Source organism: Callithrix jacchus, chromosome 5 (genome assembly GCF_049354715.1).
Source record: "Callithrix jacchus isolate 240 chromosome 5, calJac240_pri, whole genome shotgun sequence".
In the NCBI taxonomy this organism is placed as follows: domain Eukaryota; kingdom Metazoa; phylum Chordata; class Mammalia; order Primates; family Cebidae; genus Callithrix; species Callithrix jacchus.
Window position 1 is genome coordinate 105,406,087 of NC_133506.1, and position 21,784 is coordinate 105,427,870.

At 36.4% G+C, this 21,784-nt stretch overlaps 1 protein-coding gene and 2 pseudogenes across 2 annotated transcripts in view; 1 reads left to right on the forward strand and 2 right to left on the reverse strand.

The window, feature by feature from the left end:
• NLK (nemo like kinase) overlaps positions 1-21,784 on the reverse strand; it is a 170,457-nt gene that overhangs the window by 66,669 nt on the left and 82,004 nt on the right. For both annotated transcript variants that reach the window (XM_008997218.5, XM_002748265.7), the window contains exons 2-3: positions 11,317-11,446; positions 420-475 (exon numbers count right to left, since the gene is read on the reverse strand). In XM_008997218.5, coding sequence (XP_008995466.3) covers positions 420-475; positions 11,317-11,446 — 186 coding nt within the window. The remainder of the gene's footprint in view (positions 1-419; positions 476-11,316; positions 11,447-21,784) is intronic.
• Positions 8,428-8,581, reverse strand: LOC118154090 (U1 spliceosomal RNA; annotated as a pseudogene).
• Positions 17,547-17,716, forward strand: LOC118153809 (small ribosomal subunit protein uS14 pseudogene; annotated as a pseudogene).

Genomic DNA, 21,784 nt, shown 5'->3' on the forward strand with positions numbered 1-21,784 from the left:
TATTAATTCTATATTTTTTATCTTACCCCATATGTTATGAGAAAGGGCAGTATTACTCTCTTAACTGACAGGCAGCTGTTGTATAGTGGTAAAAGCACTTTCCTGGGTACTATTACAACACAGCTGCCTCAGTGGTTTCATCTGCAAAATGGGGATGGTAACAATCTATCTCATAAGATCGTGTGGGGATTAAATATCTGTTCAGATGTTCTGTTCTGTGGCATCACCACACAAAATATGTTAATAATACTGAGCTCTGCCAGACACTTAGGATTTCAAAATTACCTGATTCCAGGTACTCAATCACTTCTGCAAGGATGAGATTTAAAATACTTGAAGGCATGAACCCCAAAAGGTATTAGAAGAACAAATTAATTTTAAAAACTGTCCCCTTCTTTCACATTCCCTGGTTAGGATACATTTCTTCAAAATAGTCAATGTGTGGAGGTTGGAGTATGTCAAGGGCAGAGAGTACCTGAGAAAAGGAAAAAAAGAAGTCAAATTTAGAGAACTAAAAAGGAAACAAAATTTGACATAAATGCAAATAAATACTAATGACTCTTTAATGAATTAAAGCTTAGTTACAATTGCCCACTGAAATTAATTAAATTTTTTTTTTTTAATTTTTTATTGGATTTTAGGTTTTGGGGTACATGAGCAGAGCATGCAAGACAGTTGCGTAGGAACACACATGGCAGTGTGATTTTCTTTCCTTCTCCCCTTCACCCACATTTGGCATTTCTCCCCAGGCTATCCCTCCCCACCTCCCCCTCCCACTGGCCCTCCCCGAAATTAATTAAATTTACCTGTCGGGAAACACAGTCCTAACCATTAAGATGGATTAGTAAACTTATTATCCAAAGGATTTACAAAATGAGAGAGGCAACTGGGTTATACCATATACTACCAAAATCCCTGTACAGGAGTTTTTGAAATAAACACCCTATTTGAAATAATCAATGTTGCTCTAAGAGTGTGAGAAGCCACATCTCATTCCTTTATTCCTCTGTTCAACAAATCTTCACTATATGCATTCTACTTGGCAAGCACTAAGCTTTTGGGTTATCCTGTTGAACAAAATAGGCATCATCTCTGCTCTCCCGGCCAGAGAAAAGGCAAGTACTAAACAAATAGTTACAGATATGTAATCACAACATCTATTACTATGGAGGAAAAATGTAACGAAGGGTGGAGAAGAAAAGCTTCCCTGAAGTAACACTACTCTAGAATTTGGAGGTTGAGTAGGAGTTGGTCAATTGATGGGCAGGCAGTTGACACTGAGGCAGATTCTAGAAACAGAAAAGCCAGTGGTTATGTAACATACTGGGTAGGAAGAAAATAGACTAACATAAAGTATAAGAGGAAGACATGAAATACACTACATAAGGTCTCTTCAAATCATACTAAGCATTTTCGATTTTATTCCAAGATTCGTGTAAGAAAAGAAGTCACTAGGGTGAGGAAAAAACTTGATGACTTCAAGTCCTTCATAAAACCAGCATAGTCCCTGCGTAACTTCTGCCATCAAAACATAACAAGTAACCCCCCTCCCAGCTGTCTAGCTATTCTTTTAAGAGTTTGAACCTATCTTGCTATACTAATGAGAAATACCAAGCTCAAAGGACAGGGAAGAAACTACCTAACAGGAAATAAAGTGTGGTACAGTTCAAATTTTATAATCTGTAGCTTAGTTAAATTTTCTTTTATTACAGAGAATTTCAGACATATAAAAGTGGGCAGAATAGAATAAAGAATACCCATGTAATCAATACCTGGCCTCAGTTATTCACACACATGAACATTCTTTACACATACAATTCTCAAGCATATACCAAACTTATTTTAGCCATAATCAGTATCTCTAATGGGAAAAAAAAAGGTTAAAAACTACAATGATCAAATCTAAAATGTAAACATTTAAAAATATCATCAAATAGTTCTCAAATTTTCCATTTTTTCAAATTTAAAAAAGTCTAAATCAGTAGCTAAATAAGATTTACATATTATGATTGTTAATCTAAAGGTTTCTCCACCATCTTTTTCGTTTCCTATTGTAATTTACATGTAGAAGAAACCCTGTTCATTTTAAAGGTTATTATTGCTTCAACCAAGCATTTCTCACTATAAATTTTAAATAAAAATTTATTTTATGCATTAAAATCTCCTGTAATGAAAAATCCTCCACTCAGTTTAAAGCCAGTTAGAGGCTTTTAAGTAGTTTAGATGTTTTTATAAGGAATATGTATCTTTTGAATTAAAATGTTTATATTGGGAATTTTGGTATAAACAGAAAATAAGAGATTTTCCAGTTTCTTCAAAGAATAATTTTTATCATATGACAGATACATTATTTCATTTCTATATATTTTAAAAACTATAATTAGCCAGTTATATTTCTTCAACCAATAAATTCACATAAATTTCTCATTATGTGCCAGAACAATTTTTTAGATGAATATTTGACAACTGAGGAAGGCAGTTAGAAATTAGTATTTTACTTGACATCTTTCGGACTCTAAACTCTGTATCTGAGCAACACACATCCTGTCTACGGGGGAAACAGAATGCAATGAATGACAGCGTCCATTATACAAAGCTATTTTACACTTCAAATCTATCTGCTATAATTAGAGGTTATCTAGAGGAAAGTGACAACCATACATTTTAAACCTTGATAGAGAAGAATGAGGCTTTCTTACTCCATATTTGATAAGGCTTTTTCTTGTAGCAAAGCCATATAAAACAGGGCTAGACATTTGCACTACAGCATTTAGCTGTGATTGTTAGTTCCAAAGGTATAATATTTTAAACTATGCCTGGAATTTTTTAAGCAACTGTTGTTTTATCCTCCTGCTCTTTCTACTCCAAAATGTTTTATCAGAAGATGGCATTCTACAGTGCTTCTAGGTGGCAAAAATAGTATTTAGACTAGCAGAAATGAGCTAGGAATCTCAGAAGCAATGTAAATAAGTGAGAAGGTACAGTGTCAGAGTCTGAAACTACAGACTTCATGCCTGACACCATTTAAATAGCTGGAGATCCTCTATAAAACCCCACTATTATTTGAGAAAATAAAGTACATGAAATTAGCCTCGGCCGGGCACGGTGGCTCAAGCCTGTAATTCCAGCACTTTGGGAGGCCGAGGCGGGTGGATCATGAGGTCAAGAGATCGAGACCATCCTGGTCAACCATGGTGAAACCCCGTCTCTACTACAAATACAAAAAATTAGCTGGGCATGGTGGCACATGCCTGTAATCCCAGCTATTCAGGAGGCTGAGACAGGAGAATTGCCTGAACCCAGGAGGCGGAGGTTGCGGGGAGCCGAGATCATGCCATCGCACTCCAGCCTGGGTAACAAGAGCGAAACTCCGTCTCAAAAAAAAAAAAAAAAAAAGAAATTAGCCTCAAGATGTAAATAGGTGATACTTATATAGACTATGACTTGTAAAGAGTTTAGCCCCAAACACCACCAACTCTTCAAAGGATTTCAAATACAAAAAATGCAAGCAGACTTGTCTAATTAAAAAATAAATTAAGGTTACATATTTAAATGATAGTCATTACCAAACATTTCTTAACAATGTCTTTGCACATTTCACAAATCTTTTAAGAAACACACAAAAGCTCATTGTTAGCTGCTTTTTCGAATTTTAACCTCCATGATGTTAGAAGATTCACTATAAACTGGTTATATAAGAAAATAGCTTAGTTTCAGTCAGCCCTTTATCAATAAAATAATGAACTGCTGTGAATAATCTCAATCCTAACTATAAAGACAAGAAATTATCTGTTCATAGAACCAACATTTAGGACTCAAAGAATAAAATACTTATAAGGAACACAGTTAAATCTCACGTGAGCAAGGAGCTATTCTTTTCCCACTCTCTCCTCACAATAGATTCTAAGTCCTTTACAGTAGACACTATTTTATTACTTTTTTTTTTTTTTTTTTTTTTTTTGAGACGGAGTTTCGCTCTTGTTACCCAGGCTAGAGTGCAATGATGCGATCTCGGCTCACCACAACCTCCGCCTCCTGGGTTCAAGCAATTCTCCTGCCTCAGCTTCCTGAGTATAGCTGGGATTACAGGCGTGCGCCACCATGCCCAGCTAATTTTTTTTTTTTTGTATTTTTAGTAGAGACGAGGTTTCACCATGTTGACCAAGATGGTCTCGATCTCTTGACCTTGTGATCTACCCGCCTCGGCCTCCCAAAGTGCTGGGATTACAGGCTTGAGCCACCGCGCCGGCCTATTTTTTTTATAGAGTTAGAGCACAAGGTATACAAATTCTGAGTATAATGATGAATTTTTATACACACACATATTTCCATGTAAACACCACCCAGATTAAGAAATTAAGCATTTTCAATACCCCAGAAAACCCCTTTGCCCTTTTTTCAGTCAAAACTCCATCCTGGCACTGTTTTTACTTCTGTCATCAAAGATTCATTTTGCTTGCTCTTGAACTTTACACAAACTGCATAATAAAGAGTGAAGTCTTTTGTGTATAGATTCTTTCATTTACTGTTATGCCTGTGAGAGCTATCCATGTTCTTGTGCGAATCAGTGGTTCATCCTTTTTGGTGATGTGCATTGTGCTATTATTCAACTGGACTATATCACAAAGTACTTATCCAGAGTGCTATTGGCAGACCTTTGTACTGTTTCCAATTTCTAGCTATTATGTATAATGCTACTATGAATATTCTTGTACACACTTTTGGTAAATACATGCATTCATTTCTCTTGAGTGTATATTAAATAGAATTGCTGGGTCATTGGGTAGGTGTATATTTAGCTTTAGTACAAATTGCCAGTTTTCTGTAGTAGTTTTATAAATTTATCCTCTCACTAGCAATGGATTAGAGTTTTAGTTGATCTACATCCTCGCCAACAGCTGGTATTGTCAGTCTTTTTAATTTCAGCCAGTCTGTTGGTATGTAGTGTTAACTCAATGTCATTTTAATTTACATTTCTCTGATGACTAATGACTTTGAACACTTTGATATGTTATCCTCTTTTGTGAATTTTTTCATTAAGTCTTTGGGCAACATCTTGAATTATAGAAGCTCTTTATATGATATTTAGATGTATAATTCACTATTTACTTTAAAAATTGTTCTAGCCCATAAAATATCTGAAAACAAGTATTTTGTTGTATATATTTCTGAGGTCTGTCTTTTCATCCTCTTAACTTTTGATGAACATTTAGTTCTTAACATTAATGTTAATGGTAATTAACATTAATTACCATGTTATTTAATGGTAATTAACATTAATGGTGTCCAATTTAATAGTTTTTTTATGGCTAATGTTTTACCTGTTCAGTTAAAACATCTTTGCTTATCTTGGTCACGAAAATATTTGCCTATGCTTTATTCTAGAAGTTTTACTATTTAACCTTTCACATTTAAGTCTATGATCCATTCTGAATTAATTTATGTATATGGCTAAGATTAATTTTTTAAAATATGGATATCTCATGGACTCAGAACTGTTTATTGAAATGGTCATCCATTCCCCACTGGATTACAGTGGCACTTCTCTTGCAAATCAGGTGAACATACATGTGGTACACCAGTTTAAAAACTTTCTATTCTGTTCCATTCATCTATTTGTCTCTCCTTGTTCCATATCTTGTGCTTTATACCTTCTTTTGCTCAATACCTGGGATTCAGTCTCAATATCGGACAACAGTCTCAATATGAATTTCTAACTTTGCTCAACCTCTTTAAGACTGTCTGGACTATTTTAGATCTTGTGCACTTCCGTAAGTTTTAGAATGTTGTCAATTTCCATACATATATACACATAAAACACTGCTAGGACTGTGATTAGGTTTACACTAAAATGTACTTGAGAAGAAAAGACCTGTCAATCACAATGAGTCTTCTAATCCATGGACATGGGAGACTGTATTATTTTAAATGTGTTAATAATCTGCCCGGAACCACAAACTTTAGGCACATAGCAAACAAAACCAAATTCCCTGAAAAGTAACCTACCTCTACAGCATCCTTTGCTTTTTCCAACTCCTCAGTGGCTGAACAGTTAGTATTAGTTAGCACTTAGTATTACTAATGTCTGAACAGCATGTCTGTATTGAGAGATAGGCCATATCTGTTTTTCCCATATTGTGTGATTCTGTAACCTATTTATGAGCTCAAAGAGGTGTTGTTTGAGTTAGGTCAGACTATTCAAAGGAAAATGAATGATGCTTCTTTGTCTCATTCTAGTCCTCTCTGGAGCACTCCAGAGCTAGGACAAGAAATTATAACCCCAAGAGAGAGTTATCATTCCAAGACCTTAGATTTCTTTTATTTGTCATTTTCTTTTTTTTTTTTTTTTGAGACAGAGTTTCGCTCTTGTTACCCAGGCTGGAGAGCAATGGCGCAATCTTGGCTCACCGCAACGTCCACCTCCTGGGTTCAGGCAATTCTCCTGCCTCAGCCTCCTGAGTAGCTGGGATTACAGGCACGCGCCACTGTGCCCAGCTAATTGTTTTGTATTTTTAGTAGAGACGGGGGTTTCACCATGTTGACCAGGATGGTCTCGATCTCTTGACCTCGTGATCCATCCGCCTCAGCCTCCCAAAGTGCTGGGATTACAGGCGTGAGCCACTGCGCCCGGCCTATTTCTGTCATTTTCATTCACTCACTCACTCTTCAAATAGACTGGCTACCTACTGTATACTTAGTGTTATTTGTCTAAAGACAAGAAAAATGTTGAAGATGTGTTACAGGGGCTCTCGGCAGGAATCAACAGACCCTAAGGGGGCTCGAAATGGGCTTTGGAGGACAAGTGAAAGCCTAAAATCACATTAAAACTGTATATATGTGTATTTTTCCAAAAAAGGATTCAGAGCTTTCATCTCAAAGGAGTACAAGATCTAAAAAACCTCAATCATCACTTTCCCTGTTGATCATATGACAACTATGCACGTATATACACACAAGCACAAGTGCATAGGTGCACAGAGAGAAGATTCTGCCAGATTTTACAAATCAGACAGATACTAGTAACAAGTCTAAACACCAATTTTTAGAAAACTAAACCCATTTCTGTTTCCCCAAGTTACTTTAAGGTGAATGTATTCTTTAAGATGAAGTAGCTACTCGTGTGTGTGTGTGCGCGCGCGCGTGTATGCGCGCGTAAAAATTCAGTCAGATCACCTGAAATCAATGAATTTGATACAGCGACTTTGAAGTTTCCTTTCAAAAGAAAACCCAAAGCCTCCTAGGCTTTGTTGCTATTCTCTAATATATAAAAAGCCATCCAAATTAAAATCCAACCTTCCAACAATGACCAAAATCTTTCTAAATGCCATTTTTATCATGACATTCCTTTGTTCTTCAATCAAATCTTGTTCTCAAAAGGCTCATATTAATATTTTCCTTCTGTGTTTGACGCATCTTTGAGTTTCTAAGTCCACAATAATTTCTCTCTTTTCCTTAATATTATGGTACTTGCCTGCCACCTGAGAAGCTTAAAAAAAAAAAAAAAATCACAGATACCTGGGCCTCAACCCCAGAGATTACAATTTAGTAGGTGTAAGGTGAGACCCATGAATCTGTGTTTTAAGGCCCCCCTCTTTAGGGAATCTTTGAATACATTTCAGGTTTTGGTTATGCACACAGCTGTCCTGTCTTAATATTTAAACACACAGGCAACCCTCCCACAGTACTTTTATCATAGTATTTTTCACACCATGAAGGTCATTACAACTATTTGAAGGTAAAAACCCCAGAAGCTAATGTAGTTTAGGCATATAGCATGTGCACAATAAATGTTTGCTGAATTAATGAACATGGGCTCTAGAGCAAGATAGATTTACAGTCCAGTCTGTGCTACCTTAACCTTGGGCAAGTTACTTAACTCCAAGCCTCTGGTTCCTCTTCCATAAAGTAGGGTTAACAAGACCTATCTGACAAGATTTTTAAGGAGTAAATGAATTAATATATGTAAAGCATCTAGCAATCTCCAGACACACAGCAATACGTATTAAACATACCCCTTCAAAAAGTAAGTGATTTAAGCCTTTATTGTATCCTCCACATGACCTAGCACAGCACTTCTTACATAGGACACAATAAATAAACATTTGCTGCCTTAACTAGATCAAATAACAGTTGCCTCTTAGATAGGCATTCCACACATACTAGGTATGCTGGCCTTGAGATCCTTTTGGAAGTAGACCTCAGAGACAGCAGAAATCCATTATACATAAAACAGTGGTGTTGTGCCAGCTTCAACTATGTGGCTCACTTTTAAGCACTTTCACAGATGTCATAGGCACTCTTCTATGATAGAGCTCAGCAGCTCCAGTGGTTATGTGTGTGTTGAACAGATTTATATGCATTAAAAAAATTTAATTTCTGCAACAACCACATAGTTTTGTTTGTTTTGTTTTTTAAAAATTAAGAGACCAGGAAAGAGCACAAATGAAGTCCCCCAGTACCACAAATTATGCAGTTGAGTTTCCCACATTTGGGGAAATCACGGGGGTCAGCGCATCTAGAGTGCAATGCCCTGGGAGAACCATCTTCGTGATCATGGTATCTCCCCTGCCAGGTTAAATATGCCATACATAGTTTTTTTAATGCTTTTACCATGCCTGTTTTGAAATGAAAAAACTTAAAGCTTGGAGAAATTAAGGTCCAACACACACCAGTAAAAAATAGTAGAACCAAAATTCAAACCTAGTTCTGACTTCAAAGCACAGCTCTTAGAAACTATATTAGAATCTGTTGTATGTTTTTTAATTGGTGTGATTTTCAGTTTCATTTCTTTTCTTAACACTACTCCTTCTGATACTGTCTTTATAATTTAGTTATTAGGAATGAGTCACGAGCAAAAAATACCAACTACACAAACAGCAGCTTATCACACAACCCCTCCTTTATAGAAGAGGCCAAGATTGGTCTGAACATAGTAAGCCACTGACATCATTATTAAGCAAATTTCTTTTTTCTTTGTCTTTCTATTTTTTTTAAGATGGTGTCTCACTCTGTGCCCAGGCTGGAGTGCAGTGTCACGATCTTGGCTCACTGCAACCTCTGCCTCCCAGGCTCAAGCAATCCTCCTACCTCAGCCTCCTGAGTAGCTGGGACTATGGGCGTGTGCCACCACACCCAGCTAATTTTTTATTTTTTGTAGGACAGAGTTTTGCCATGTTGTCCAGGTTGGTCTTGAACTCCTGGACTCAATGATCCAGCTGCCTTGGTCTCCCAAAGTGCTGGGATTACAGGCATGAGCCACTGCACATGGCCCCAAGTAAGGAAATTTCTGATGCCACCCTTGAAATATTTCTTCATCATGGATACCTTAACTTGAGTCTCTGACAATGAAAGAAGTTCTGTACTCTTTGATGCTGAGGGGACACACTAAGGCAAAGTCAAGAAATAACTAAGAAAGAACTAGACATCATTCTAAATTATTTCTAAAATCTGAGGAACTAGTCGTAAAATAGCAACTCAAGTGGTATTTTGTGTGTGTGTGTGTGTGTTTTTTTTTTTAAGAGATGGAATCCGACTCTGTACCCAGATTGAAGTGCAGTGGTGTGATCCTAACTCACTGCAATCTTGAACTCCTGGGCTCATATGATCTTCCCACTCCAGCCTCCCAAATAGCTGAGACTAAAGATATATACTACCAAACTCAGCTAATTTAAAAAACTTTCTTCTTTAGAGATGAAGTCTCATGATGTTGTTCAGGCTGGTCTCGTACTCTTGGGATTCAAGTGATCCTACCACCACAGCCTTCTGAGTAGCTAGGATTACAGATGCAGCCATTGTCACCGGCTTCAAGTGGCATTTTAAAATGTATTAAAACAAACATATTGCTAGGCAGTTCCAACTGACTAAAACACAGCAATACATTTTTTAAAAATTTAAGGAAAGAGAATTTCAAGAGGAATAATCAATAAAATGAAATACATCAAACCAAGGAGCTTTGAGTGAACCATATGGTAAATTTCATACTTCCAGTTTTAACAAATACCTCAAACGTTTGCAAATTAGCTTCTTAAAGTGAGACCAAAACTCTGGCCAAAGTTCTAAAGTTTTTTGTGCAAATAAGCACTCAGACTCACAAGAAATCATAATCTTTTTCTGATAAAGTTTCTATTATGGCAATTAAAATAGCATAGGTTGAGTACTCTATAAAGAACTTGAGGCAGTTTTTCTTTTCACATGAAATTGAAAACAGATTCTAATGCTGGCAACTTCCAGGTAAATTTTACATGTATCGAATTTTTAATTAAGGATTAGTTAAAGGGAAGCTCTGTCAAAGCACAATAAGTCTATCTGTTTGTAAGGCTTAACATCTCTAAACACAGCCATAAACAAACCAGGCTATGTAACCTTAAGGGATATACTATTTTTATAGGATAAACTGTTTCCCATGTCTCTAACTTAATCTGATTAAAAATATTGAGATACAGATAAGACACTTAAAATCAAAGGTCAATTATTTCCACTTAAATTTCTCACTGTATAAATCACTACACTCTATTTTTGTGTTGACTATTAGTATTATACCTCAGCTAAATATCAATATTGGCTTTGCATCAATCAATACTTATCTGTCGATCAATCAATCTTAGAATTCACTTATAACTTGCTCTTTGTTCAGTCACAAAAAGGTTCTACTTTGTCTCAGGTTTCTAAGTCCCTCAATAAAAACCGTGGTTGTGGTTTCTTTCTATTAATAACCTATCTTCCCTACAAATACATGCTCCTTTTCTGTGAGCTTTAAACATATTTAGTAGCTTGTATTCTTAGAATTAAAAAAGACATTCAGATTGACGAATGAGAGTACACACCACAATTCAGAAGCCAATGTGAAACTTAATAGGTTCAATGTTTCCTGATTGGGAGTTTAGAACTTGTGCATGTCATACAATTCACAGTGTAATTTTCAAACCTGGAAATAAAATGCTGATAAAATATACTACCCAGCTGAGTCTAATATGCTGCTAAGGCTGAAAACCACTAATCTCGATAGTGAAAATTTAAGACAGTCATAGACATAAAGAGTATATATAAAAGGAAAGCAAAGCACTGAAAGACTACAGCTTAGAAAACTTTCTGTGTGTGCATACCTCTTTCAGTAAGAATGTATGAATTAGAAGCCTATCAATAAGTATTAACCTATAACCTCACTGGTGCGCTTATTGCTTTTCACAGTCTGGCATAAAACTGTAGTCAATTTCCAAATTTTACTTATAGGTGCCCATTTAAACTCTCATTTGCTCTTTACTAATTCAATACAGGAGGCTTAGGAAATAGTTTTCCCCAAATACCAATTTCACTTACATTATCATGCTTAAAAAAACACAACATCTTCAATTCCCGGAAGACCCTTTTGCAAGAGACCAGATTCTGGAAGACGTTGGGCATCTTTTTGAGCGCTACTCTCTTTCCATCTCTTGGATCTGTTACTGACCTAAAGAAGCAATATTTGGGGAAGGGGGAAAAAAGACAGATAAATCATTCCACACCTTGTTTTCCAATATTTCAGATCATGACAATATCTTTATCTTAAAACACTCAACATTATCTACTTAATGAAGCTTAAGGTATCGGTAAGAAAGACAAAAGAGTACACACCTAAAATTAAAGAGATGTTTGGTCACCCAACTCATCTTCCATGCTTAATGGAAAAAAAAAAAAATCCCTGCCTAAATTTCCATAAACACTTACTCTTTCTGAGAGGTCACCTAATACATCTGAGGTAGGAGAGGTATTAGTGAGAAAGCCAGTTTAAGAATGGGGAAAAAGCAAACATACAGAAGCAGCATAGATCACTAATCTGATCAAAGTCAAATCAATTTTATGCTTTATTTTCAGAACTACATTTGAGAGGGAAGACAGGTTCAAACACAATTTAAATATTTTGGTTTCTTATGTATATGAACATCTTTTAGTAATGCAAACTTCGACATAAGCAGCAGCTGAACAAGGTCCCCTCCTTGGAAGTCAGAGTGCCAGCTTAGGGATCCCTCTAGCTCCCAAGTAATGATAACCTCATCCCTTTTATTTCTCAGCTTTTAGTGTGGTAGTTGCTTCTTGCAGTTACCATCTCTTTAATAACTGTGCCCCCCCACCTTTTTTTTTCCTCTCTTTTAGCCTTCTAACACCTATATAACCAATTTCCTGTATTACATTTCCCTGTTTGAAATAGGAGTGCAGTTTCTGTTTTTCTGCCTGGACCCAGTTGATATATATTAACCAAAGAGTTAAAAGAAATATCAGGCCAGGCTTCCTGGCTCATGCCTGTAACCCCAGCACTTTGGGAGGCCGAGGTGGGTGGATCACCTAAGGCCAGGTTGCCAACACGGTGAAGCCCTGTCTCTACTAAAAATACAAAAATTAGCCGGGTGTAGTGGCGGGTGCCTGTAAACACAGCTACTTGGGAGGCTGGGGCATGAGAATCACTTGAACTGGGAGGTGGCAGTTGCAATGGGCCAAGATTGCACCACTGCACTCCAGACTGGATGACAGAGTGAGACTCCGTCTCAAAAAAACAAAGAAAGAAAGAAAGAAAAAGAAGTATCAATAAATTGAGTATAAACGGCCAACAAGTCATTTGGCAAATTGACTTTCCATAAATTAACCTAGAGCTTTTTTTTTTCCTTCTACCTGTCATAGTAAGATTGGTTGTTCTGGTAGAATTTATTCCTGTTCAATTTTTTAAGCTAAATTCCTGCCTAACATTCTCAGCTATTATCATCCAGTCCCTGTTCGGATCATCCAATACTCTAAGTATTTATTCCTCCTAAATTTGTGTCATTTTAAAATTTGACGCTGGGCTCAGTGGCTCATGCCTATGTTCCCAGCACTTTGGGAGGCCAAGGCAGGAGGACTGCCTGAGACCAGGAATTTGAGAACAGCCTGGGCAATACAGCAAGACTATGGATCCATGTGACATTAATGCCTCTTTCCAAGTTATAAATTAAAGTTTAGAACAGGACTGAGAGTAGATCTCTGCAACAGATATAATACTAGAAATCATCAACAAGACTGTCATCCAATCATTTACCTTGAGTATGGATATTTGATTACTCATTCTATGAACTACAACCACTCAATTTCTTCATCCCGTCCATAAGGAAATCAGACACTCATCAAATTGCTTTCCTGAAAATAAAAATTCCTAGTATCTACGTATCTGTCTAAAAACTGTATCAAACTTCTTTATGGATTCATTTTAGTGATCACTACTTCCTTTTCTAAGTGCTCATGAAATGCTGAAATGATATATTCCAGTATTTTTTTCCTCAACATGGTGCTATTTCTATTAAGTAATCTAGTATTTTTAAAAAACACGATGACTTCTTCTACTGGCTGAAATTTTGATAAAACAATTATTATCTACTTATTATTATTATTTTTTAGAGACAGGGGCTCACTGTCACCCAGGCTGGAGTGCAGTGGCACAATCATAGCTCACTATAGCCTGGAACCCTTGGGCTCAGGCAGTCTTCCTGCCTCAGCCTTTCTGGGTAGCTGGGACTACAGGCAATTAAGTATTAACATTTTTGAGTTTCAGTATCTTCATATGTAACTCAAGTAGGCCAGGAGACCTAATATTCATGACTGTTGCTTAAAAAATACTTACCCAGGCAGGGTGCAGTGGCTCCCACCTGTTAATTTAATCCCAGCACTTTGGGAGGCTGAAACAGGAGGATCACTTGAGGCCAGGAGTTTGAGACCAGCCTTGGCCACAAAGTGAGACCCTGTCAGGATTACACACACACACACACACGCCCCAACCCACATCTGCAATACTGATTAAAATCCACATAAAGTAGATAATTGGAGGGGACACTGATATACTGATATATTCAGACTATTAGAAATACTTTTTTTTTGTTTAAATGTACTACTTCAGTATTTAGCTAATAGGAGAGAAAAACGTCAATGAAATACGGAAAAGGGAAAACTTCAGATCACACATTGTATTTAACTGTCACATCTCTTTGGTCTTCTCTAAGCTAGAAGTCACTTGGCATATCTTTCATGACTGCCATTTTTGAAATATACAGACCAGGCCAGTTACTTTGAAGACTAGCCCTTAATTTGGGTTTGGCGTTTTCTCACGAATAGATTCAGATTACTCATTTTTGATATAAACAACAAAGGAAGTGATGCCTTCTCAGTGCATGATCTCAGGAGGCACATAATGTCAATATGATAACTGATTACTGATAACTTTCATCACTTGAATGAGGTGTCTGCCAGGTTTCTCCACTACAAAGTTACTATTTTTTCCCCTTTGTAACTGTATTAATATCCTATTTCTCATTGAACTTTGACCCAGTAACTTTAGCATCCATTCACGATTTTTGCCTGAAATTGTTACGATGATGGCCAAATGACAATTTGGTAATTTTAATATTTTTAACAGTTAGCCTGGCCCGATAAATATAAGTTTCTAAACATAAGGTAAATTGACTTAACACCATGACCTTTCCAAAGGCTTCATACAATACTTCTTCCTGACTTCTGACTACTTCTTTCTGGTCACCCTATTATGGTGAGAAAAGCCACTGAAAGATATAAACCTACTCCTGAAAATACTTGACGCAGGCTCAAGGCGAGTACTCTGTCTTATAATGTTTTAAGGTAAAATTCACAAAACAGCATTTTATTTTATTACTCATACAAAAGCCAGTCATGCCTGTGGCTGGTAACAATCTAACTCTAATGAATGTGAATGGCAGTGCAGTCATTTCACGCCATGTTGAGTTTGTTCTCTCTTAACTTGAGGTAGTAGATGCTTTGGTTCAGCAGAAACAGTACCACAGAACACAGATAAGTGTGGAACATGTTATATAGGAATTCTTTTTATTTTCTTTGTTACTCAAAGGTTTGTGGCACTTAGTTTCTCTGCTGCTGCAATACGATGGTTATTCTAACTGCATTTGCTAATGAAGCTCCAGCTGTAGAGATAATGAACAACATTTAGGACAACTTTCTTCATTTCGGAAAAAGGAGCCATCCTTATGCCTACAATTCTGGGGCAGTTACTTTCTCTGCTAAACACTGGATGCCATAAATAAAACAGTACTTCTGTCACTTAAACAGTCTAGTTATACTAACAGGAGTTTATTTCCTAAGATTTAAATTAATACTTCAAACAGCATGTTAAAAATAGTTTTAAAGGTCTTGAGAAAAAATCCTTTCTTATATCTGTCCAGAGTATACCGATACTTCTTTGTACCCACAAATTTAACTGTTTTTCAAAAAGCTGGAAGAATCCACAAGTCATTTTTCAGAGAGACACAGAGTTGATCGAAAGAGTACAATAACAAAACAGGAAGCATTTTAGATCTGTTGAGGTCATTTTGTTGAGTTTTCTTAATCCCAGAAAACTGAACACTGTCACAAATCTGCTTAAATTACTGACAAGCAGCAAAGCTGTAATGAAACAAAAGTTAAACTTACTGGAAATACTTTCTCAGGCACTAAAATGTCATTTAAAACATCTTTAAGTCACCAAGAATCTCCAAGAAATTATGTTTTTCTATGTAAAGAATCCCATTTTAGCAGTTTTAAAGTTCATGTTTCTGATACATGTTTTTAGCTATTCAAAGCAAATAAATAATTTATAATAAAAAGAGTGCTTTGACTTGGTGTAAGAAAATCAGGTTCTTCTAATTCTATTCACATAAAGCTGTAATCAGTAATCCTCCATTTCTTGCTATACATACTACAATTACTATGTCAACTATACCAATGCAATACACATCTCAGTAACAGAACCTCCTAACTAGACTAAATATTTAGATTATTGCCTTCACATTTATTTTGAAATTCATTTCCTTATTTTTACTTGTATTTATATTAATTCTGCTTCAGAAAACAATAGCAAATTAAGGCAAAATTTTGGACAACAAACAAGTCTAGGAAATGTATCCTATAGGTACCCTGGTCCTTCTTATATGTTCATGGGTACATGAGAAATTTATGTAATAAATTACAGAAGAAACAATTTTATTTCTCACTGGTCTAACTAGAATTTTAACAGGCTATAATCTGTGTGTACTCATCATATTTACAGAGTTGTACACAATAGGTCTCCCTTCCCCCATCCAAAATGCATAAATAAAAAACAGATTCTCATTTTCTATATTTAATGTATCTTATTAGCCTAGTTCTTTTCTGTTTGTTTGTTTATCCAAGTTTGGTAATTGTTGGGTTAGCTGTATGCATAAGAAAGAGATCCTTTCCCATTCTGTCAGGATATAGAAAATGATCACAAATTTGCTAATTTATTCTACAAAGACAAAGGGCCTTATACAATAGCTCAACCAAAGCTATGAAACAGTTCATTCTTTTCTTCATATCCTCCTAACATTAGTCATCAAGAGCAGCAAAATATCTATATTTGACTGAAAGAGTTAAATAAGAACTTAAACATCCTCTGTGTTTAATGAAGTAAACATTGTAAAGATCTCAGCGGATAAGACAGTACTAGTACATTCTGATCTGCAGTGAGACACCTGAAGGTGCTGTTAATGGAGGAAGGATAAGGAGAAGGTAGGCCATCCAGTGGCTGTCATTATTTATTTCAAGTACTTAGTACTAGTGAGTGAAATCTAACTCCTAAGACCCCTTCAGTCCCCACCAATATGCTGGATAAGTTAAACTGCAGCTGAAAATAATTTTATGCTAATTCTTGTGGTCTTGGGAGTACTTAATTGTTCTTTAGACCCTGAATTAATTAGTTCCATCCATACTATAGATGCTGGGGAGATACAGAGACTCTTCCTCCTCAGTCACTGTTAAATATCTCTATGAGGAGTCTGAACTGCCTGCAGGAAAACTGCCATGCTGGATTTTCTCATGTTAGAGGGTGAACATGATACAGCCCAGTCTGCCAAGTCTAGGAAGTTTTCACGGCCCACTAGCCATAGTCCTCACTTAGAAACAGACCTATGAATATTGCATGGGGAGGAAAACCAGTTGAAGGAATGAAAGAAAGGTTTCTGTGCAAAGTCACAAAGGAAAATAATTCACAACTACATCTCCCCCTTGCATTTTAACAACTTTGTCTAGGCAAGAGGAGGTCACTAAAGGGCATGTAAAACTAAAACTATGTCACACAAAAATGCACTTGCTTTTAATCCCGCTGATGACTACCTGAAAGATATGTGTCCGTTCACTAATAGGAACACTAGAGGACTAGAAAAAAATTTAAATTTGACAAATGGCAATTTTTGTTGTACATTAGGTTTATAAGCATAGAAAACATTTGAAAGAAAAAGACAGTTTATTCACAAAGTAGGTTTGTAACTGTGGCTTTGCAGATGTCAAAAATATTAATGAGTTTAGAAATAAAGTTCATATCAGAAAAAAACTGTTCTGAATTGTCATAGAGCATACTTTAATATTGTAATGGCTAAACTAATATTTTAATAATTAATACAAAATGTGAACAATATGCTTGAAGTTAATATTAAATTGAACATATCAACAGTAAAAAAAAACAGTTTTCAAATAAAAGAGGCCCTTTGCCTGGTTGCACTCCTGAAAGCAAGATGGGTCACCAGCAGCTCTACTGGAGCCACCAGGAAAATTCAGCCAGGGTTCTCACTCTTGTTGTGTCTGATCAAACCCACACGGTCTGATCCTGAAATATGGCCTCAATAGGTGCTACCAGTGTTTCCATCAGTACATGAAGGATATAGGTTTCATTCAGCTGGACTAAATGATCTTTGTTGAATGAATTATCCATGGTATCCACCCAATGAAAGAAACCACATTAGCTCTTTTATGTAAAATTAAAATTTTTAAAAAGATAAAGAAGAAATGTGAATATGGCTTAGAATTAGATATAAATAAAATGTCCATATTTTCTAGAGATGAATACTTAAAAGTATAAACAGGTGAAATGACATGAGAGCCAGGATTTGTTTAAAATATTTCAGCAACAACAATAAAAAGATAGTCGAAACAAATGAAGCAAATCTTGTTAATTATTGAATCTAGGTAGTAGGCATAATGGGGTCTAACTATACAAAAGTAAGGAAAATAACGTAATTTGGAATTTTCAAAATAAAAATGAAATTTATAAAAAATACTATTTATAATATTAAAATATGGAATAGCTGAGATTAAAGCTAACAGATGCTATACAAGACTTCTATACAAGATGTTTTAAAAATATTACAGAGCAAAATTAAAGAATAAATGGAAAGATGTATCATATTCACAGATTAGAAGACTTAACATTGTAAAATTTTAAATTCTCCCCACATTGATTTATAGATTGAGTGAAATCCAATCAAAATCCTACAGTTTCCTTTTTGTGAGACTAGATGAAGCAGTTTTAGTTTTTCTATAAATTCAAGTGTGCTGGTCAAGCACGGAGGCTCATGCCTGTAATCCCAGCACTTTGGGAGGCCGAGGCATGTGGATCACTTTGGTCAGGAGTTTGAAATCAGCCTGGTCAACACAGTGAAACCCCATGTCTCTACTAAAGTACAAAAAATTAGCTGGGTGTGGTGGTGGATGCCTGTAATCCCAGCTACTTGGGAAGCTGAGGCAGGAGAATTGCTTGAACCCAGAAGGTGGAGGTTGCAATGAGTTGAGATTGCACCACTGCGCTCCAACTTGGGTGACAGCAAGTCTCCAACTCAAAAAAAAAAAGGAAAGATAAAGCATGCTAAGGACAGCTAAACACTTGAAGAATAGGTTGGTTTTGAAAAATTGATCTACTAGATATGAAGACATAATAAAGCTATAGTAATTTACATAGTGTAATTTTGGTACAAGGATAGACAGAGGAAATAGAAATATAATCTAAAAATAGACTATCACCTATATGTACACTTGACTTATCAAGAAGTTAGCTCTGCAGAGCAGTCGAGACAGGAAGGTTGTGTTTGTTATTAAGCCACTTTCAGCTTCAAACCCATCTGGCTAAACAATGCTCTATAATGCTGGGGCTAAACTCTACAAATCACATTTTGGTTTTGCCAGCTGGCTCCATGTTTTGCTCTGGCAATAGAAAGTTGTAAAGGAAGACTACAAGGCTAGAGGAGGAAGAAGGGACTTGCTCCTCCTATGGGTTTCCTGTCTGTTTCTTGTTTCTGTGACATGCCAGCATTACTTATTCACTCCCAGCAGTAGTACCTTCTTATAGCAGTAGCTGAATCCAGTTTATAGCTCTGCCAACACTTGCAGAACTAGCCTCACTGCATCTTCCAATCCAGATACCAGCACTAGTGAGCCAGTATCCTCTCCTCAGACATCACGTGGTTCTAAATTTTAGTAATTCCAACCTCTTCCTTTTATTCTTCTTGCTGTGGAGTGGAAACTGCCACTTTTGAGATATCTTAGTATTCTCTTCTTCCATTTTTAGTTACCTATTTGACAACTTTATACCTAATTAACATTTTTTTCCATAAACTCTGTTTAAATAACTGGTGTGATTTCTTTCTCCTGATTGAACCCTGCCAGATACAACATCTTTTCAATCTATGTTACTGGAACCACTAAATATCCACATGGAAAAATAAGATGAACCTCTATACCTACTTCACACTATACACAAAAATGAATTCCAGGTAGGATGTAGATATAAATGTGAAAAGCAAAATCACATAGCTTTTAGAAGATAACATATAAAAGAATATGATATTAAGGCAGGGAAAGATTTCTTCAATCAGACACAAAAAGCACTTTCAATCACACTGGAAAAAAAATTGATATATTTGACTACTTGAAAATCAAGAACATCTTTTCATATCCTTACATTGTTAAGAGAGTAAAAATGCAAGTCCCATAGGAGAAGATGCTTGCAACACTTATAAGGAACAAAGGGCTCTTATCCAGATGTATACAGAACTCCTACAAATCAATTTTTTAAAAGTCTAACAATAGCAAATGTTTTGTTAAGATGGAGTGCAATGGAAATTCTTACAGTTTATGAGGGTAAATTGTTATAATCACTTTGGAAAACAAGTTGGAATCATCTATTAAGTCAAAAATATATATACCCTATGACCTGGCAATTTGACTCCTAGGTATATAACCAAAAGGAATATGCATATCTATACATTAAGACACATGCAAGCACATTCAGAGCAGCAACATTTGTAATCTCTTAAAACTGGAGGCCGGGCGCGGTGGCTCAAGCCTGTAATCCCAGCACTTTGGGACGCCGAGCAGGTGGATCACGAGGTCAAGAGATCAAGACTATCCTGGTCAACATGGTGAAACACCGTCTCTACTAAAAATACAAAAAATTAGCTGGGCACAGTGGTGCGTGCCTGTAATACCAACTACTCAGGAGGCTGAGGCAGGAGAATTGCCTGAACCCAGGAGGCAGAGGTTGCGGTGAGCCGAGATTGCGCCACTGCACTCCAGCCTGGGTAACAAGAGCAAAACTCCATCTCAAAAAAAAAAAACCTGGAAATAACTTAAATATCTACAAACAGAATGTTCAATATGTAAATTGTAGTATATTCAAACAATGGAAAACTCTCCAGCAATTAAAATGAACTACTGCTGTATGCAACAACATAAATCTTACAAACATAATTTTGAACAAAAGAAACCAGTCACAATACATACTACAATACATCATTTCGATAATATTAAAAAATACAAGCAAAGGTAAACTATAATGTTTAGAGATGCAAACTTAGGAGATAGAAACTGTTGAGAAAGGAAGTCATTAGCATAAAAGTTAGGAAAGTGATTGTCTTAGGAGAAGAGGACAATGGTGGTAGAGCATCAGAGGCGTTTGAACTACAGCAACTCCATCTTGAATAGGAGTTGGGTAAAATGAAGCTGAAACCTACTGGGCTGCATTCCTAGGATGTTAAGGCATTCTAAGTCACAGGATGCAATAGGAGGTCAGCACAAGATACAAGTCATAAAGACCTTGCTGGTAAAATAGGTTGCATTAGAGCAGCCAGCTAAAATCCACCAAAACCAAGATGGTGATGAGAGTGACCTCTGGTGGTCCTCACTGCTCATTATATGCTAATGATAATGCATTAACATGCTAAGAGACACTCCCACCAGCACCATGACCGTTTACAAATGCCAAGGCAACATCAAGAAGCTGCCCTATGTGCCCTAAAAAGGGGAGGCGTAAATAATCCATCTTTTGCTTAGCATATAATCAAGAAATAATCATAAAAATGGGCAACCAGCAGCCCTCGGGGCTGCTCTGCCTAGGGAGTAGCCACTCTTTTATTCCTTTACTTTCGAAATAAACTTGCTTTCACTTTACTGTATGGACTTGCCCCGAATGTTTTCTTGTGTGAGATCCAAGAACCCTTTCTTGGGGTCTGGATCCAGAGAGCACCGGGGACTTCTTGGTGCAGGTGATTGATGTACTACATCTCATGTGAACAGTAGTTAACAGAGGCATGTACTTTGTGATACATCACTGAGTTATACATTTTATTTTGTGTATATTTGTTACTAAATAACTAGAAAGGTTTTATTTAAAAGGCAAACTGTCCAGCTTAATTTTCTAGCACAAGAAAAGTATTTTAGCTTAAATCGGTATAATGAGCAACTTTTTAAAAGGATGAGTCTTTCCATTATTTTTCATATAGATATACATCTGTACCAGCTCAAAGAACTTCGTCACTTCCTTCCCCGTGCCACAAATTCATTCTGTAGAGAGGAATATACTGTCTTTTTGATGTTGTGGTAGAATTCCAAGGGAATCTGCTTGCTTAAAAAAATAATGGGAGGCCGAGGCGGGTGGATCATGAGGTCAAGAGATGGAGACCATCCTGGTCAACATGGTGAA